Raw genomic sequence first — 18569 nt, 5'->3', positions numbered from 1 at the left:
GCGACTACCGACTCTTAAGATTTTTGCTTTGTCAATAAATGGATTTAATCGTAGAATAGGACTGTTTTTGTTGAGATTTTGTTGATTTGAAAGTATATTCAGCTCTCTGGAAAAGTGTGATCTTTGCACTAATTTAACTAGAACTTGAGTGGCATGATTTATCTCTTCAGGCAAGATATGGTGATTTGTGTTAGTAATCGACGAAAAATCTTTGGAGGGTTTGACCTTCTGCTTTAATTTGTTGATAAAACGACATGTATATGCTACTACTCTGAGAAGTTTCATGAAACTTGAATATCGTTCGAAAATATCCAAAATATGGATTTTGAGTAATCAGAGATGGAGACGGACTTAAATTCTGGAATATCTTGTTGCTTGATAACGATTGGAGTTTGAGGCCATTCGTTTTTATCACGAATTAACCATGATGGTCCCGTCCACCAAAACTGTGATTGAGATAATGAGGCTGGTGGTATCTGGAAAGAAGATCAGCAGGATTGTCTTGACTACTTGGTGCCAATCTTGTATAGCAGTCAATTGTTGGATTTCACCAACACGGTTAGCGACAAATGGAGTTCAGGTGCGAGAAACTGACTGCAGCCAGGCCAACACTATGGTGGAGTCAGTCCACAGATGAATTGAGTTTATTGTGACCTTTAGACACTTCATGACTTTGTCGGTAAGCTGTGCTAATAACAGAGCTGCGCACAACTCAAGACGTGGAATGGATAAACCTTTTAATGGTGCTATACGATTTTTTGAACAAAGTAGTCTACAAGAATGCATTCCATCAACATCGGTGGTACGTAAATAGATACATGCCCCATAGGCTGACTCGCTAGCGTCAGCAAATCCGTGAAGTTGTAGACTGATGTGTTCTTCGAGGATGATAGCACGTCGAAGAATAGTTATCTCTCTTAAAGCTGGCAACTCAGATTCGTATTGTTTCCATTTGGTATTGATATTTAAAGGCAATGATTCATCCCAATCCACTTTGAGGCGCCAAAGATCTTGCATGATGATTTTAACAGTAACTGTGGCTAGTCCAAGAAGTCCGAGAGGGTCAAAAATCAAAGATATTCTTGAAAGTATGCTTCTTTTAGTAAGTGTTACCAACGGTGGAAGATTCAAGATGCTGGAAAACTTGAAGTGATCGCTACTTGCAATCCCAGATTATGGGGGCCTGATTATCACGAAGTGCTGGGTCATTAGAGGCCCATTTTCGTAAATGGAATCTGCCTTCCATTAATAGTTGTGACGTTTCCTTTTTGATAGTCAATGATTCCTGTAAAGTATTTGCTCCAGTCACTAAATCGTCAACGTAAAAATCATTTAGAACTGCCTTGGACCCAATTGGATAATTGACGATGTTATCTTCTGCAAGCTTTCTGAGAGATCGAATGGCCAAAAATGGTGCAGAGGCTGTGCCATATGTGACAGTGAGCAATTCAAACGTTCGAATTGGCTCACTGCTTGAATTTCTCCACACAATACGTTGAAGTGAAGTTTGATTGCAATCGACCAAGACTTGTCTGTACATTTTGTTTATATCAGCCGTTACGGCGAATTTGACTGTGCGGAATCTCGTTAATATTGAAAATAAATCATCCTGGATTGTGGGACCGACCATCAATAAGTCATTTAGTGAAATGCCAGTAGACGATTTGCACGAGCCATCAAAAACGACTCTTAACTTGGTCGTGGTACTTGTCTCTTTGTACACAGCGTGATGTGGCAAATAATAAGTCTTGTTAGTTGATTTAAAGTCGGTAATTTCACGCATGTGACCTAGTTGTAGATATTCCTGCATAAATGATTTGTATTCTGCATATATCTTTGGTGATCTTGTAAGCCGTCTTTCTAAAGACTTAAAACGACTGATGGCAATTTCCTCGGAATTTCCAAGATTGGTGAGATTTGTCTGTCTTGATTGGCAATTAAACTACAAAACGACCTTCATTGTTGCGTCGTGTCGTATCCATGAAAAGACGTTCACAAATTTGTTCTTCTGGTGATCCTTTCGGAAATGTTTCTAAATGCTCGATTTCCCAAAATCGGCAGAGTGTTTGATTCAATTGTTCTGTTACAGCCAAAAAATTGGTAGTTGATCTTTGTGACTCCGAAAGAGTGTTCGTCGTTGGACCAGATACGATCCATCCTAAAAGAGTCTTCTGTAAAGTTGGCTGAGTTCGGGAAGGTCTAATTTGACCAACGCAAATAAGTGTCCAAAATAATTCCGCACCGATCAACATATCAATATTCGCAGGCACGTTAAAATTAGGATCAGCCAACTTTAAATTTTTAGGTATTTCTAATTGTTGCTTTGAGATTATCACCTGCGGTAATCTTTGAGTAATTTTAGGTAAAACTATACAATCTATATTCCCACTGAAACTATTAAAACGTGACTTAATGCAAACGTTGATCATTCCCAGATAGCCAAGCGTGATTTAGCATATTAGGCAAACTAATGCACTGCACGGGTTGCTGTGAAGTTGCCATCAATTTGCTGACATCAGAATCTAACGTGCAATTGAGTTAGCAACATGAGGACAAATAGACATCATCAGTTTATGAAATTTTAAGAGCACACGTTGAGGATTAATAACACGTCATGTTGACAGCAAACTGACGGCACGCGATGAACTCGCATCGTGATGGCAACATGACGGCAAACTGATGACACGCATGATATCTAACGTTTTACACATGTTGCAGAATATTTACCGAATATTACCGTTGCATTTTTTGAATTACATTTTGTCGACAATTTGTCGACATCATAACATTATTAAGAAGGGGACAGAAAACAGTATATCTGTCCTCTTCTACTATCCCAAAGCTAGCCGAAGCGCCGAGCTCACACGTATGCGGTTTTCGCTCGTGTGCGTTATCGCCACTACGGTTGCGTGTTGCTCGCGTCTCCATTGTGACATCACGTGATCAGTACTGATGCGATCATCCCGCGCTTTTTGGTCTCGCGCGTTTCGTAGTGTGGTCTGGTCTCGTCTCATAGTGCGGCGCGAGTGCTTGTACGACGTGCCCTCTCGACGTGCTTCATTGATGTGCTTCCTCGACGTGCCTCCTCGACGTGTTTCCTCGGCGTGCCCCCTCGACGTGCTTCCTCGACGTGCCCCCTCGGCGGCATTCGAAGATCAGTAGTAAGTACCATAACCTCGCGTCTACCATAACATCTTTCTCTCTACTGCTATCTTCTCTCTTCTCTCGTCTTCCTCTATCTGCATGATTATCGATGTAACACGTTCTTAGAAGCTATATTTTCTATGATTGTTGTTTATTAATTTTATTCTCAATATATATTTATTTTGAGTGCATAGAGAGTGTAGTACGTTGCAGGTAAAAGGAGTAGATGATTCCGTCTCGTTTAAGTTATCTTGTACACGTAAGAGCATACGCATTAGTGATTTATTTTTCTTTATATAAGCAAATTTCCTGTACTATTTAAATAATTAGATAAATATTTTTGAACTTTATCTGCTAATTTTGAACTTTATCTGCATACGTTAATTAAACCTAACAAATATATTCCATAAATGTATGTTACATACAGTTCTTGCTATTTCTCAACGGACTAAGTTATTTCATAACGTTGCATGTATTACACGAATTATCTTGCACACATATTAAGAGCATACACGAGTTATCTTGCATATATAAGAGCACATATGCATTGATAATTTATTTATAATAAATAAATAATATTTTGATAAAAAGTAATGTGAGGTGATTATCTTATTCAACTATCCAAAAATACTATACAGATTTTTTAGCGCATAATTTTGAAACGCAATCCCGAACTTGTGGGCGATATTGTATTATACCAATATTGTGCTAATAAAATGATCACTCTTTTACACAATCATGCGATTTAATGCAATATTCTTTTTCGAATTTTAGGCCACTCATCAGTTGTCCTCCATTGATAATAGGTTCTTGACGCTAGCTGCTAAGAGTGGTTAGGAAACTGATTTATTTTCCTCGGGATAACTCGCAGAATCTTGCGTCGTATACGGCGTCGTTTAGCTCATTTTCTTATTTTACATAGCATTCACATAAAAAGTGAAATAAATTCCTTCAAAATTGGCAAAAATTTGAAAAATTGTCGGAGACGTAAACCGTTTTTTAAGTTAACGTTACGCCAACAAAACAGTTTCCGTCAACAACTGCGGCAAAGCAATGAATCGTGTGGCCATGTACAGACAGTTAATCCAGCAGCGCAGGCTGCATACGATCCTTGTAATATCGATGTCGTACCATTGTCCCCTGACAATTGTTGTGATTCTCAAATGTCTGTTGTTGTTGGTGAACCTGATACTAAAGTTTCTTCTTTCGTAACAGCAGTGGATGATGTCAACAGTGCTAGTATAATCCATCCCGAAAGTACTATTTCTGATTGTGCAAGTGATTGCAATGTTAAAGAGATGATGAATCCTGCGCATGCATTTCGAGAATCTCTAGCATCGGCTTTTATAAAGGGAAATCTCACGCATATGCAAGGAAACATTATTTTAAAAACATTGCGATCCCTTTCGCAACTCGTTTATCTCCCACGAGATACGCAAACTCTCTTAAACACTCCTCGAGTTGGTCCTCAGATACGCAACGTTTATCCAGGAGAATATTTGCATGTTGGTTTTGAAAAGGCCCTTACTCGTATTTTGCAGAAGACTCTACCAAACTTGATTCCGAACGTTCTCCAGATTGATTTCAGCACTGATGGTGCCAGATTAAATAAGTCTGGCACTATGCAGATTTGGCCGATTCAGTGTTCGATCGCAAACATTCCGGGCAGCAATCCTGAAATTGTAGGGATTTATAAAGGACCAAAAAAACCTGTATTGATGCCTGAAGCCAGTATTGATCTTTTTCTGGACGAATTCATTGTAGATGTTCTTCAGGGGACGGTGCACTTGGACACGGTTCAATTAGACACGTTGCATTTGGACACGGTTCATTTGGACACAGAAAGTTGCGCACGGTTCAATTGGACACAGTACAATTGCGCATCGTTTACTTGCGCACTGTTCATTTGGACACAGAAAGTTGCGCACCGTTCATTTGGACACCGTTCGTTTGGACACCGTTCGTTTGGACACCGTTCGTTTGGACACCGTTCGTTTGGACACCGTTCGTTTGGACACCGTTCGTTTGGACACCGTTCGTTTGGACACCGTTTGTTTGGACACCGTTCGTTTGGACACCGTTTATTTGCGCACTGTTCGTTTGGACACAGAAAGTTGCGCACTGTTCGTTTGGACACAGAAAGTTGCGCACCGTTCGTTTGGACACAGAAAGTTGCGCACCGTTCGTTTGGACACCGTTTATTTGCGCACTGTTCAGTTGTGCATCGCTCAATTGTGCGTTCGCTTGGACACGAAAAGATACATATACCATTCGTTTTGATATGTAATATATGGAAATAAATTAAGAATAATTTGTGAAAAATATAATTATACAATGTTTTTATTGAATTTTATACCGGTAAATAAACGTGAAGTGTGAAATTGTAAATATACATGTGACATTAAAGATTATTAAAGGTTACTTCTCAGAAAGTGAAATAAGACGTATGCGATATATGTACCATTCGTTTTGATATGTAATATATGGTGAGAAATAAAGAACAATTTGTAAAAAATGTAACTAAGTGTGTTCATTTAGTGTTATACCGGTTAATAAACGTAAAGTGCGTGAAATCAAAGAAAAATGACATTGAAAGGTTAGGTTAGGTTAGGTTAGATCTGTCAATGTAAAATGTAAGAAAAATTTATCGAGACATGAAAAAAAAATGTTTTATTATTTAGGTAGAAAAATGTTTTATTTTTAACAATTTCTGAACTTTTTAGCTTATAACTGCGTCAGGCATAAGCAGCATTCATATAAAATATTTATTTACATGTTACAAGAAATAAATGTTTTACAATATTTATACTTTTGAAAAAAAATACAGCACGAAATTACAGAGCAATTTACATTATTAAAAAAAGTAATAAAAGTATCTCGACATTTTGTACATTTGTACAATGTAAAATCTCTATATGTTAACTTGTATGTCAATCGTAATTACTTAGAGTAATTATATGAGCGAATTTTTATAACAGTACGTTTCTGAGAAAATATGAACGGTTTTCTCTAATAAGACGTAATGAAGAAATGAATGCGAAATTGTGTGTTGCCAATCAACTTGTAGCTAAATATTCGCAACGATCGGATATAATAAATAGTAATCATCCCAGCTATGACAGTCAGATATAACGGTACATTTCATCGATTACATATGAATTAATTTGTGCAAATGTGTGAGATACCAAACGTTCTCTACTTATATTCAAATGAAAACGAAGCACTGATACTAAATATATAAAATGCGGCACACTATATTTTAAATATTTATTTAAACAATAGTTTAAAGTGAAAAATAAGAATTGAAATATCTTTGGCTCAAGAAACATACATTTGCAGAAATTAAATCTGTATCTTCATATAAATGACCTATATTACTTAGAAGTATAAAACTATCACAACACTTAGTACATATTCGTAACAGTATTACAGAAAAAAGTAAAAGTATCTTTGGCATCTTATAGCTTTGCACAAATTGGAATCTCTAATTACGTTATATGCGAAAGATACATTTTTCTTAGAATATAAAATGCTGCCATTTCTATAATGATACGTCTTTTGAAAGATATAACTCATAGTCATTCTTACTCATAGTTATAAACAGGAAAAAAATTAAAAAATTTGACGTCATCCATCAATTTGTAGCTAAATGTTCAATGCGATTGGATAAAATAAATTGTACGTACCATTATAGCAAAGACATTCCGGTACATTTAATTGATATCAACTTCTCAACTCTACTTATATTTAGGTAATAATCTCTGGTATTATATATAAAATACATACAATAAGTCAGGTACTTTGCCTTATTTGGTTAAGGCTGTATAATAGTATAAAATAAAATCACAGTTTCATACTATATGTAACAAAAAAAGAATAAAAACATTCATATATCTTTGACGCAAGAAACATACATTTACAGAAATTGAATGTCTGTATCTGATTATAAATTATACCTATATTTTGACTTAAAATAAATCTGAAAAAAGCTGAAATTTCTATAATCTATACATCTTTCAAAATATACAAACTATTATTCTGAGGGTGATCCTACAACGCAAATTGTCGCCTGATTGTCAGTCAATACAAAGTATTTTTCAGTTAAAGCCATTATTAAGTTGTCATTCTTCGCGATAAAAACCGAAATTTTCAATGCACTGTAGAACCACTCTGTAGACAAATAGAAAAAAGTGTAACGTGTTTAGCACTTATTATCGGAGAAAAGAATCGAACTTTTATCTATCTTATTAAAGTAAGTTATTAACTCCGCTTGCAACAATGTATAATCAATCTATAGATGTGTATATATGTATATATATATATATATATATATATATATATATATATATATATATCTTTCCAAAGTAAAATTACACAAACATCTATCTCTATCACAGAATCTTTTTGTCATCAATATTGATATCATTCGAGTAATATTGATATCAGTGTTTTTGAAACTTAAATTCTCGAAACTCATCAAGTAATATTAATATCAGCAATTTTGAAATTTAAATTTTTTACGTGGATAGATATAAATGTTTTATGTAGATAGATATGAATGTTTTATGGTTTTCTAATTCTTACGTAATTATCATATGTTACGTTACATATCGGACATCGATCGGCTTCTAAACGTTCGATGCATAAAAAGCAACAAGCCAAATGACCGCAAGGTATAAAAGCATGTGTACGTTCGTTTATAAGACACACAGTACATATGTCTTTCGTACATTCTTCTTCTGATGCAGTTGTATCCTCCAAGTTCCAGTCCACAGGATGGTACGGAATGCCTGAAGTAGCATCATTAGCGTCATTCAAATACGAGTAATCATCATAGGGTACTTCGTAAATCGATTCATCTAAAATGAAAACATTAATAATATATATATTTATGTACTTTGAAGATTAATGTTAATCTTCCTTAAAATATTTGAGCTGTAATTACCTTCATTTATTTCAATATTGTTCTCAGAAGTAATGTCGTGATGTTGTCTTACTGCTTGTGTATTTGCAGGGATTTCTCCTTGGTTATTCCTGGTATCCCATACTTGTTCTATTTCACTAGAAGGCGATTCTGTGTTTACTGGTTCATCTGCAAAAAAGAAGTGTAATTTTTACTATAGATCTAATAATTTATATTATTTCCCTTAAAATAGTTTGATTTATAAATTACCTTCTACTACAATTGTATTCTCTGTCTCTGTGTCAGAAATAATTATTTCATTCTCATTTATTATTGTCTGCATGTCTGAACTTTCTTCATCGTTATCTTCTAATGTATTATCCTCTCTCTGTACATTGTTATGTATGCGTCGAGATCTGCGTCTATTTTGTCTTCCTAAAACAAAAATAAAATAATTGTTTTTAAAACAAGTGTACCATAATAATTATTACGTAATTAAATTTTTGTATTTGTTGTATTTAACTGTGTTCTGTGTGAAAAAAGACTAAAGCAGTTAAATACTTACTTGTTTGTTGAATAGTTTCGTCCAAATCATCTGAAAACAACTCCATGTTTATTTGTTCATCAGTTGTTAATTCAGCATCTGCAAATAATAAACAATTATTAAAGTAGTTCAGAATAGATCTATGTAGTAATAAATTAACATAATTTTATTTTTCAATGTTATAAAAATTGTAACATTATAACATGTATTTATGATAAATATAATATAGATATAGCATATTTACCTTCCATTGATACTATTTGTTCCATTTGTTCCATTGGGAGGATATTATTGTTGGTGGTGAACATTAATAAAAATTCATTCAGTGACAATCTGAAAAAAATTGAAGTTTTAATTCATAATTCATCAAATTTTATTTAATATATAAATTATTACAAAATGTTACCTTTGATTTACTAGATCCTCTTGCGCATTTATAATTTTAGAATCTAGTTCTCTCCTTGCCCTTGTGCGAAGTCGTCGAGATCTAACACCATTGTTTAATCGACGTAAGTCTAATTCTTGATCAGTAATTAAATATGATAATTTATCTGGAAAAAGAGATAAAGCAATGTATAAGATACAAAGCGAGCTAAAAGAATGCAACACAGGAAGAGAAATGTATGAAATGAAGTGGAAGGTAAGAGTGATTGCTCGCGACAAACAAAAAAATCTTGATTTTGACTTACTTTCTGAAAACAAATCTATTTAATTTACTTAAAAAGTGGATATTTGAAATTTTGCACAATGTGGAAAAATGTTACATTTAATTTTCATATTAAACGCACGTTTAAAATATAGATAAAATGTGACATGTGTTATACGTATATAATGCAACTACTTTATAATAAAAATATTTTAATCCAGTATTATATATGTAAAATGATACATGTAACTTTTTTTTATACATTTTTATCATTTCATACAATATACGCATTTCATAAATATGCGTTATTTCAAAAATATATAATAGTCGCGTACACATTATAGAATTTCATACTTGATATAAAATACTTTGACATAAAAATTACCTAGAAATGTCCAAACATTAATATTCCTTGTTCCCAATTTTTGTGCCGCAATGTTATGAAAACTTTCTACTATATTATTAGTACGCACAGGACAACGATAGGTACTAATTTTTAATGCCATGTTAGACCAAGTAAGTCTTAGATATGACATAAATTGTAAAATATCTGGATGTTCATTAGAAAGTTCATCAGCTTTGGTTTGTATTATTAATAAAGCTTCTTGAAACATATCTGGTGGTAATAAAGGCAATGCCATAGTCATTGAGAGTATCTTTTTTGGAACATTTGAAAGACGTAGTTTGCGCCATTTACGCAGTACAGCCTGAAATAAAAAATGTAATTTAATTAATGCAATGCAATTTTTCACATTTACTACGATTTTGATCAATGCAGAAACATAATATTTGTCACGTGTGATACATTCTGTCTGCATTGAAGAACTCCGAAAAAAGATAAACAATACTAACAATACTTTTTAATTTTCAATTTGAATAATATGGGTAATATGAGCACAATAGCTACAACAAAAGCGATATTACGACAAAAAAGCATTTCAGGCGTATATTCGAGCATGATTAAGAATAAAAGTTATGTATCACGTAAAAATCGCGAGGAAAATGCACGCATACGCTGTATTTGTCGGATAAAACACGAGAATGATGACAACAAAAGTGATAATATGTTAGAAGCACATCAGACACGTAACGACAAGAGCATAGATAGAAAACTAAGCACATCGCGAGAAAAAGCGCAAGGCGAGCACGGTAGTTATAAGAAAAGCGGTATTACGACTAGAACATTTCAGGCACATATATTGACAAGAGCATAATATGGACTGAAAATGATGTACCGTGTAAAAATTGCGTAAACGCGAGCTGTTTTATTAGATTTCTCACATATTTTGAATATGTGAGAAATCTAATAAAACAGTTCGCGTTTTAATAATATACTCCAATCAAAAATAATAATTATTAATTATCGATCTCTCATTCAATTGTTAACTCTATTAAATGCGATAAATATACTGTATATAAAGCTGATCTTACATTGTTCTTAATATTATTGTAGCATTGTGATAGCCTACTCATTTTCTTGTTATTCAGACACCCATAGAAATTTCGAAAAACCCATGCGGAAAACATGTTTTAAGTCAGCAGTGCACGTATAATACGTTTTTATCTATTAATTGCTTGCAAGATAGAAAAAAAAAATTAAAAATGCACAGTATACAGCCTTGCTTTGTAACATACCATAAAAAATAATATTATCAGATGTATTCATAAACAAAATAAATTTTAAAAATGTTTTTACATGAAAAAATTCTTAAAAATTTTTTTAGAGCTTCGTATCTTTAAACTTTAAAATATATTTTTTTAATATTTTATAACAATATTTTTAAAATATCTTTGTATTTATTACTTAAAATATGCAATAATTTTATCAATATTTACAAAAGTATTGATTGTTTTATGGAAATTTCATATGTTCTAAACTCTGTGAAAGTTATGAAAAAATCTGCCCCTTTTCTAAAGATTAATTTCTAAAATTTTCTTTATATAATTATTTATTAATAGCAAATATATATACAGGGTGTCAATTAAGTCCCGGGACGGCTGAATATTTTGTCATGTAAGGTATTTTTGAAAAAGGTCAAGGTCATTTCTGAAGTAATTTTCAACGAGGAATTCAACGGTGACCTTCAATTTGACCTTGAGCTTGACCTTCAAGGTCATTTCAAGGTTAGGTTAGGTTTTTTAAATAGAAACTCCTATTTTTGATTCCAAAATCTAATAGCTGGTGTCAAGAGCTTTTCAAAACACTATAATGAAGTTATTTTTCATTAAGTATTAGGACCTTGAATAAGTTCTCGCTGTTTTTTTGTTAAAAAAAAACATTAATTTAAAATATAAGGCTTACAATAACTTTACTCAAAGTATTGTCCATCATTAGAGACCACTTTCTCCCATCTTTCTGGCAGTAATTGAATCCCCCGTCGAAAAAACGATTCATCTTTTGACGCAATCCATGAATCGACCCATTTTTCGGTTTCTTCGAAAGAATGGAAGCGCTGCTCGCTCAAACCATGCGCCATCGACCGAAACAAGTGGTAATCCGAGGGGGCTATGTCCGGTGAATACGGCGGGTGAGGTAGAACTTCCCATTGAAGCGTTTCCAGGTAAGTTTTGACTGGTTTTGCCACATGTGGCCGAGCATTGTCATGTAACAAAATGACTTTTGGATCATTCCTAACGCTTTTAAACGTTTTGAAACTGTTGACGCATCTACTTGCAATGTTTTCCCGAGCTCTACTAGCGTCTGACATGGATCTAGATCAAGCAATGCCTCCAATTCTTCGTCTTCAAACTTTGTCGGTGCTCCAGAACGTTCTTTATCTTCAAGGTCAAAGTCATTGAGTTTTAAAGCGCCTAAACCAGTCTCTGCATGTTGTATTCGACAGAGCATTGTCACCATATGTTTCAACAAGAATTCTGTGTGCTTCAGCTGCAGATTTCTTTTGAATAAAGCAGTGCAATAAAATTCCCCGCAAAAACACTTTATTTGGCACAAAAGTAGACATTTTCGCAATAGGTAATTAAACACGTGGTTGACACTGTGGTAAACTGTATCTACTAGAATTTGAGGTTACATATAGTACTACTTAGCTGATGCGTTTCCGTACGAAATTCCATGCACAGAGTGCCGCTACGCCATCTTTTAAGAAACAGCGAGAACTTATTCAAGGACCTAATACTTTTCGAGTTATGAGGCTTGTAAATTACAGTATTTTGACATAAAATACAAAATATCTTGTAAAACATTCAATTTTTGGGAATCTTACCTTAATACTTTTATGCATAAAATAATGAGACAAATCAATTGGTATAAAGAAAACACATAGTTGCTTTCAAGAAAAAGTATGCAGTTGCATGTTGCAAACTACATATTTTTTCTTGAAAGCAACTATGTGTTTTCTTTATACCAATTGATTCGTCTCATTATTTTATGCATAAAAGTATTAAGGTAAGTTTCCCAAAAATTGAATGTTTTACAAGATATTTTGTATTTTATGTCAAAATACTGTAATTTACAAGCCTCATAACTCGAAAAGTACTTAATGAAAAATAACTTCATTATAGTGTTTTGAAAAGCTCTTGACACCAGCTATTAGATTTTGGAATCAAAAATAGGAGTTTCCATTTAAAAAAATTACTCTGACCTTCAAATGATCTTCAAGGTCACGGTCAAGGTCAAATCCAAGGTCACCATTGAAAAGCCAGAGAAATTTCCTAAAACTTTTGTATTTAACATTTTTTCGTAAAATGCCTTCCTCAAAACTTATTCGGGGGTTTCCATACTTTTGCCTCACCCTGTATATAATATAATAATATTTATAAGATTTCTAAAGTAGGTACTTATATTACTACAGTAGAATATATTATACGATACATTTCTACATTATTCAAATTTCTTTGCGAATACATACACAATATTTAATTATATTTATTATAAAATTTGTTAAGTTCAATTTTACTAATACTCTAAGATAAAAAATAATTTAATATTTTCTAGATCTAAAATTTTAATAAGACAAAGTTGACAAAATCTTTAAAGAAGTATAATCTAAAAATTGAGTTTATACATTATTAGAAGTAAAACAAACAAAAGGTTTGTTATTGTTGCGTTGCTATTTTGTACACTTGTATACAATTCGCACTTAAAATGAGAAGAACGTTATATTCAGGCGTTGGAGAGAAAAAAGAACTAAAGAGTGTACAATGCGATGCAACGCGAACTTTTGCAAATGCGAACTAACCTAAAAGCGTAATATTTTACTTTAAAGTACACAAAGATATTAAATCACAAGATAAAGCACAATCAATTTTTCCTTGGGAAAAAAATCGTGCACTTATCGGTTTCTTTTCATTATCCATTTTTCACTGTTTTATAGCAGCACACACGAGACACAAGACAGCACAGCACGTGAACACGTGAATAGGTTACGGCATTCGCGCGGCAATACTTGTTGAGCCTGAGCGGTATGAAAGGCAACGTAACCAATCATATAAATGATCGATATTGATTGGTCAATATAGCACCCGCAAAAATCAAAATTACTAAAACAATTTTTCCGTAAAAATATTATATATATATATAATATTAATATAATATAATATTAAAGAACAATTTATAATCGATTATAATTATACAGGGTGAGTCATTTTAATCTATGGATCCGAATATCTTCCAAATTACGGTATCTACAAAAAAATGGTTTAGATAAAAGTTGACCAGGACAGAGGGGGTTATTTAATTGTATATGCTGCTGACAGCCTCGGGTAAAAGAGGACAGACATAATGCTATCTCTTTCTTTTTGCAGGTATAGCTATCGACCATATATGTAGACATCATTATTAATTTTATAATCTCCAAAATCATGACAGACAGAAATTGATTCGCGCAAATACAAAGTAAATATTAATATTAGAAAATACATTTTATGAGATTATTTTTTTAACCACAAAATTTTTGTGTTTTTATCCTGATGAGGCTATATTGCATTAATATATTTACTTATTGTTAGAAGTCTATTAGACATCTATTAGATGCCGAAAGATAATTTGTAATCTAAACAGTGTTTGATAAACAATACATCGCTATTGTGTAAATATTAAGTTTTAATTTTGTATAAGGAAATAAATGACACAAAATTACATGGCATCTAATTTAGATATTTCTAGACATTATTTTAGACTAGATGGCTCCGACATCTAATAGACGTATATCCGATCTTGTGTTTCTCCCTGGGTAAGCATTAGCGATGCGAACAATGCGTGCTATGCGCAAAACGGAACGCAACCCAAATCGCTTGGTAGCAATCGAACGTGATTGGCTCTTACTTTTAGAACCAACAAATCAACGTTAAGTGATGACTAGACGACAATTCAGCAGTTGTTCTGCTGAACGCGGCCAATCTTCCACGAGCTCGTGTTGTTACATGTCTGATGTGCTTTTGTCGTAAAATCGCTTTTGTTATAACGTGCCAACGTTGTATCTGATAAATGCAGCGTATGCGTGCATGTTTCTTGCGATGTTTTTCCGCGGTACATAACCTTAAATCTATATTATATATTATATATATATTATGCTCGCGTATGTCGTTATATGTGCTTGAGATGCTCTTGTCGTAATACCGCTTTTGTTATAATTACCGTGCTCGTGTTGTAACTCTAAGTTACAGAAGAATATCAAATATACCGAAATATTTTTTTACATTGTTCTTATCCAAGCGTATTTTTGCCTGTTGTCAACATTCCGTTACAAATGTAAGTAAAATAGTACTTAAAGGAAAAATTTTTTACTTGCTATGTATTAATGTATTCAATTCTAGTTTGAAGTATCACGTACATATTCATAAACAATAACTTTTTCTTAAGAAATTAGTTTTGCCGTTATATATATTTATTTATATGAAATATTTAATCAGCATATGGCTAATTTCAGTTTAATATAGCTTGCTAAGCATAAAACAGATTCTGAATAAATTGCAAAATATTATAGATAATATTCGATAATAGTCGAATATTATTCTATATACTGTAATGTAAATTCAGCTTATGTGGAAAGAAGTTATGCTATTCCAAATTTTATTATATTTTATGTATTGTACTATACTTTTAAAAGAAAATAGCTTATTTTGTAATTTTAATGAAAAAACTATGTGTTAATTTTGAAAATAAATAGTAACACTTAATAGTTTTTGCATTTAAAAAATACATATTAATTGAGTACAGAGCATCTGTATATAGTGTGAGTGAAGTATTGTTTATATCTATGAGTGCATTTAAGGAGATGCTTATTAATAGTAGTACAGATATGTATGCCATAAATGAATTCTGTGACATTCTAAGAATTTGTGAGAAATGCTTATGTATAGCAAAACTGTTAGTAATTTTAATATAACATTATTATCCAGCAATTTCTAATTCTACTTTTTTAAATTATATTATTAATTTTAACGTTTTTTAATTATTTTTTAGATGGAGGAAATAAATGGGAGGAAATCTGGTACAATAATTTACGTTTATGATGATTATACTTATAACAAGGATTCTCGTAATCCAAATATTTTGAGATGTAATACTCGTCGATCTACGAATTGTTTTGGTACCCTTAAAGTTGATAAAGATGGCAAAATACATTTAGTTCAAGATCATACTCATGTTCCAATAAAATGGAAAGTAAGGCATTTTATCATGAAACAAGAAATGCTGCAACTTTGTCGAGATACATCTTTACCATTGAAAGAAATATTTGATAGTGTCTGCAGAAAGTAAGTATTTTTCAAGTTTTAGTATATTTTTCAGAACATTATATATATATATATATATATATATATGTGTGTGTGCGTGTGCGTGCGTGCGTGCGCGGTGCGCGCGCGCGCGCGCGTGTGTGTGTGTGTGTGTGTGTGTGTATGCACGCGCGCGCACTACTTTGTTTATAAAATTTGCACAAAATTACTTTAACTTGATTCTTATTTTAACACTCTTTCTTAATTTTGTGTTATTTGCATAATAATTTTTTTTTAATTTAACAAATTTTGCAGAATTTAATGGATTAATTAAAATATCTGCTAACATTTCTTGAACAATATTTTAGTTTTATTACTTTATTTTTAATAAATTTATATATGAATCTGAATTTAACATCTATTTTAGATGTTTGACTAGCACTCTATTTTTAATGCTATTGCATTGTGATTGTCTATATGTTTATATATATATATATATATATATATATATATATATATATATTACTGTACATTTAAAAAATGTACAATGATTGCTACAGTGGTTGACTCCTCGTTTCAATCACAGGACTAAAAATTTTTTATTGATCTATTTATGTTGTTTAACTTTTTACTACAAGTATCTCCCTTGCATTTCCTATCATTCATTTTTAATCCTGAAAATCCACTTGTGTAATGATATTTTTTTCTTTTAATTCATTAATATCTTCAATTTTATATGTACTCTAAATATTTTTTTTTGGAGATTTTTTCTTGTTTGATTACATTTTTCTTTTTCTAAATTAAAGATTATAGTAATATTGTATAAGTATACAATCTATATGTCAATCTGGTGTATTACATATTCTTTTAGATCTTTTTAAATTTGTTCCCCAATTTTCTTTGACTGGTTTTTCTTTTTTAATTTCTGTTGTTTTTTCTGCATCTTCCTATTCATTACCTTCATCTTGAACTTCTTAAAAGAGATTTATTTATTGTACTTTTTTTTAACAAGTTTTTAAGCTTTTTTAAATGTATCTAAATTTTACATTTCTGCTATTATTTAATGCTTTTCTTTGTTCCACAATGTATGCCCTATTAATATCCTATAAAGAAATAACTCTTACTTCTCTTATTATATTGTGTGTGTGTGTGTGTGTGTGTGTGTGTGTGTGTGTGTGTGTGTGTGTGTGTGTGTGTGTGTAAAGGTCTTATTGTTTTTTTAAATTAAACCACCAATTTTTTTTAATTAATTTTTTTTATATAAATCCATTCATCACATTCTGTGTAAAAAATTATAAGGATGCGGATGTAATGAACAAAAAATGAATAATTTACGAGATATTTTATATCTTAGTTTGACATATTTTTTATAAAATATAAAATATCTCGAAAAATATTTAATTTTCGGTAATCTTATCTTAATATCTTAATGCACAGAATAATGAGGAATCAATTAATTGTGTAAAAAAAAACAGTTGTTTTTTAAAAAAGTATGCAACTGCATGTTGCAAATTACATATTTTTTTTAAAGCAACTGTATTTTTTGCACCAATTGATTTGTCTCATTATTTAGTGCATAAAAGTATTAAGCTTCTCAAAAATTAAATGTTTTTTTTAGGTATTTTGTATTTTATGACAAAATAGATCAAACTAAGATATAAAATATCTTGTAAACTATTTTTTTTTCTATTATACCCTTATAACTTTTTATACAGAATGTGATAAGAAATCGATTTATATAAGAAAATTATGATGATTCAACTTAAAAAAACAATGGTGACCTTTAAAACTCAAAAAGGTCACAAATTAAAAAAAATTTTATGTACATTTTATTGGGGACTAAAAACCATATTTCCTTTATTTTCGTTACTTCAATCAGTTATGAGATATTTGTCCGAATAATTAGACGAACACCCTATGTATGGTTACTTTTATTCAATTCATGTTTTAACAAACCTAAGTTTTTTTTTTCAAATGCTCAACATATTTTTATGAGCTTAAAGTTTTAAATACAGTATATCTATTTTATATTGGCTTCTTACAATTTAAAATATTTTTATAAAATATATAGTATAAATAATTTATTTGTTGATTTGTAATGTAAGTTTTTAAATTTTATTAATATTAATATTATAAATACTACAAAGATGATTATAATATTCATTTTATTATTTTATTTGAATAGTCATGAAGATTGACAATTTTTATTTACATATTAAAGTAGGAAACAGAAGTTTTTAAGAATTGATTAATATAATGATTTTATTGATTGTTATTTGTGCAATGTTTTCTGCTATTGTTTCTTTTTTTGGTAAATTTAGTACGATTAAATAATGACATTTTATGTCTTATATAAATATATGTGTATATTCTACAAAGAAGTTAAACAAAATTAAATAAAATTAAGGATCAAATATACGAATTTTTTGCAGAAAAACGAATAATTTGTTTACAAATAATTTTGCTCTAAATAAGATCATTTCTCACAAATACTAGTTAATGAGAACAAATTAGAGAACATTTGAAGAAATATTGTACATACCATATAATGTCTATACTACCTACTTGTTCAATTTATTTCTGAATTTTGTACGCTTTCATTTGACTTTAAATATGAATCATAGATTTGTTAAAACATGAATCATAGATATTACATA

The 18569-nt window shown here is 31.3% G+C and overlaps 3 protein-coding genes across 3 annotated transcripts; all 3 read right to left on the bottom strand.

Moving 5' to 3' along the window:
• Nucleotides 1-576: 576 nt before the first annotated feature.
• On the bottom strand, nucleotides 577-1017 carry LOC136998695 (uncharacterized). The gene has a single exon (XM_067351778.1). It carries the CDS (start codon nucleotides 1015-1017, stop codon nucleotides 577-579), a length of 441 nt encoding a protein of 146 aa, XP_067207879.1.
• Nucleotides 1018-1156: 139 nt separating this feature from the next.
• On the bottom strand, nucleotides 1157-3172 carry LOC136998694 (uncharacterized). Its single transcript, XM_067351777.1, has 3 exons — nucleotides 3044-3172; nucleotides 1947-2336; nucleotides 1157-1804 (listed from the first exon to the last, which is right to left on the bottom strand). The coding sequence occupies exons 1-3, from the start codon at nucleotides 3170-3172 to the stop codon at nucleotides 1157-1159; spliced, it is 1167 nt and encodes a 388-aa protein (XP_067207878.1).
• A 3553-nt stretch (nucleotides 3173-6725) lies between these two features.
• Nucleotides 6726-10328, bottom strand: LOC136998579 (E3 ubiquitin-protein ligase cblA-like). Its single transcript, XM_067351502.1, has 7 exons — nucleotides 9623-10328; nucleotides 8998-9142; nucleotides 8836-8924; nucleotides 8613-8690; nucleotides 8318-8482; nucleotides 8090-8236; nucleotides 6726-8003 (listed from the first exon to the last, which is right to left on the bottom strand). Exons 1-7 carry the CDS (start codon nucleotides 10053-10055, stop codon nucleotides 7708-7710), a joined length of 1353 nt encoding a protein of 450 aa, XP_067207603.1. The 5' UTR covers nucleotides 10056-10328; the 3' UTR covers nucleotides 6726-7707.
• Nucleotides 10329-18569: the final 8241 nt, after the last annotated feature.

This window comes from Linepithema humile, chromosome 3, assembly GCF_040581485.1.
Source record: "Linepithema humile isolate Giens D197 chromosome 3, Lhum_UNIL_v1.0, whole genome shotgun sequence".
In the NCBI taxonomy this organism is placed as follows: Eukaryota; Metazoa; Arthropoda; class Insecta; order Hymenoptera; family Formicidae; genus Linepithema; species Linepithema humile.
Note: the sequence above shows the minus strand (reverse complement) of the source record. Positions and strands in the feature narration are given on the sequence as shown.

Coding starts and splice junctions, on each gene's coding strand:
- LOC136998695 (XM_067351778.1), bottom strand. CDS start 1,017: ATGCAAGATCTTTGGCGCCTCAAAGTGGATTGGGATGAATCATTGCCT.
- LOC136998694 (XM_067351777.1), bottom strand. CDS start 3,172: ATGGTACTTACTACTGATCTTCGAATGCCGCCGAGGGGGCACGTCGAG. Junction 2,337..3,043: donor CAATGAAGCACGTCGAGAGG/GCACGTCGTACA, acceptor AGATTACCGCAG/GTGATAATCTCAAAGCAACA. Junction 1,805..1,946: donor GCAACAATGAAGGTCGTTTT/GTAGTTTAATTG, acceptor TCATTTATGCAG/GAATATCTACAACTAGGTCA.
- LOC136998579 (XM_067351502.1), bottom strand. CDS start 10,055: ATGCAGACAGAATGTATCACACGTGACAAATATTATGTTTCTGCATTG. Junction 8,691..8,835: donor ACAAATAGTATCAATGGAAG/GTAAATATGCTA, acceptor TATTATTTGCAG/ATGCTGAATTAACAACTGAT. Junction 8,483..8,612: donor CGAAACTATTCAACAAACAA/GTAAGTATTTAA, acceptor TTTTTGTTTTAG/GAAGACAAAATAGACGCAGA.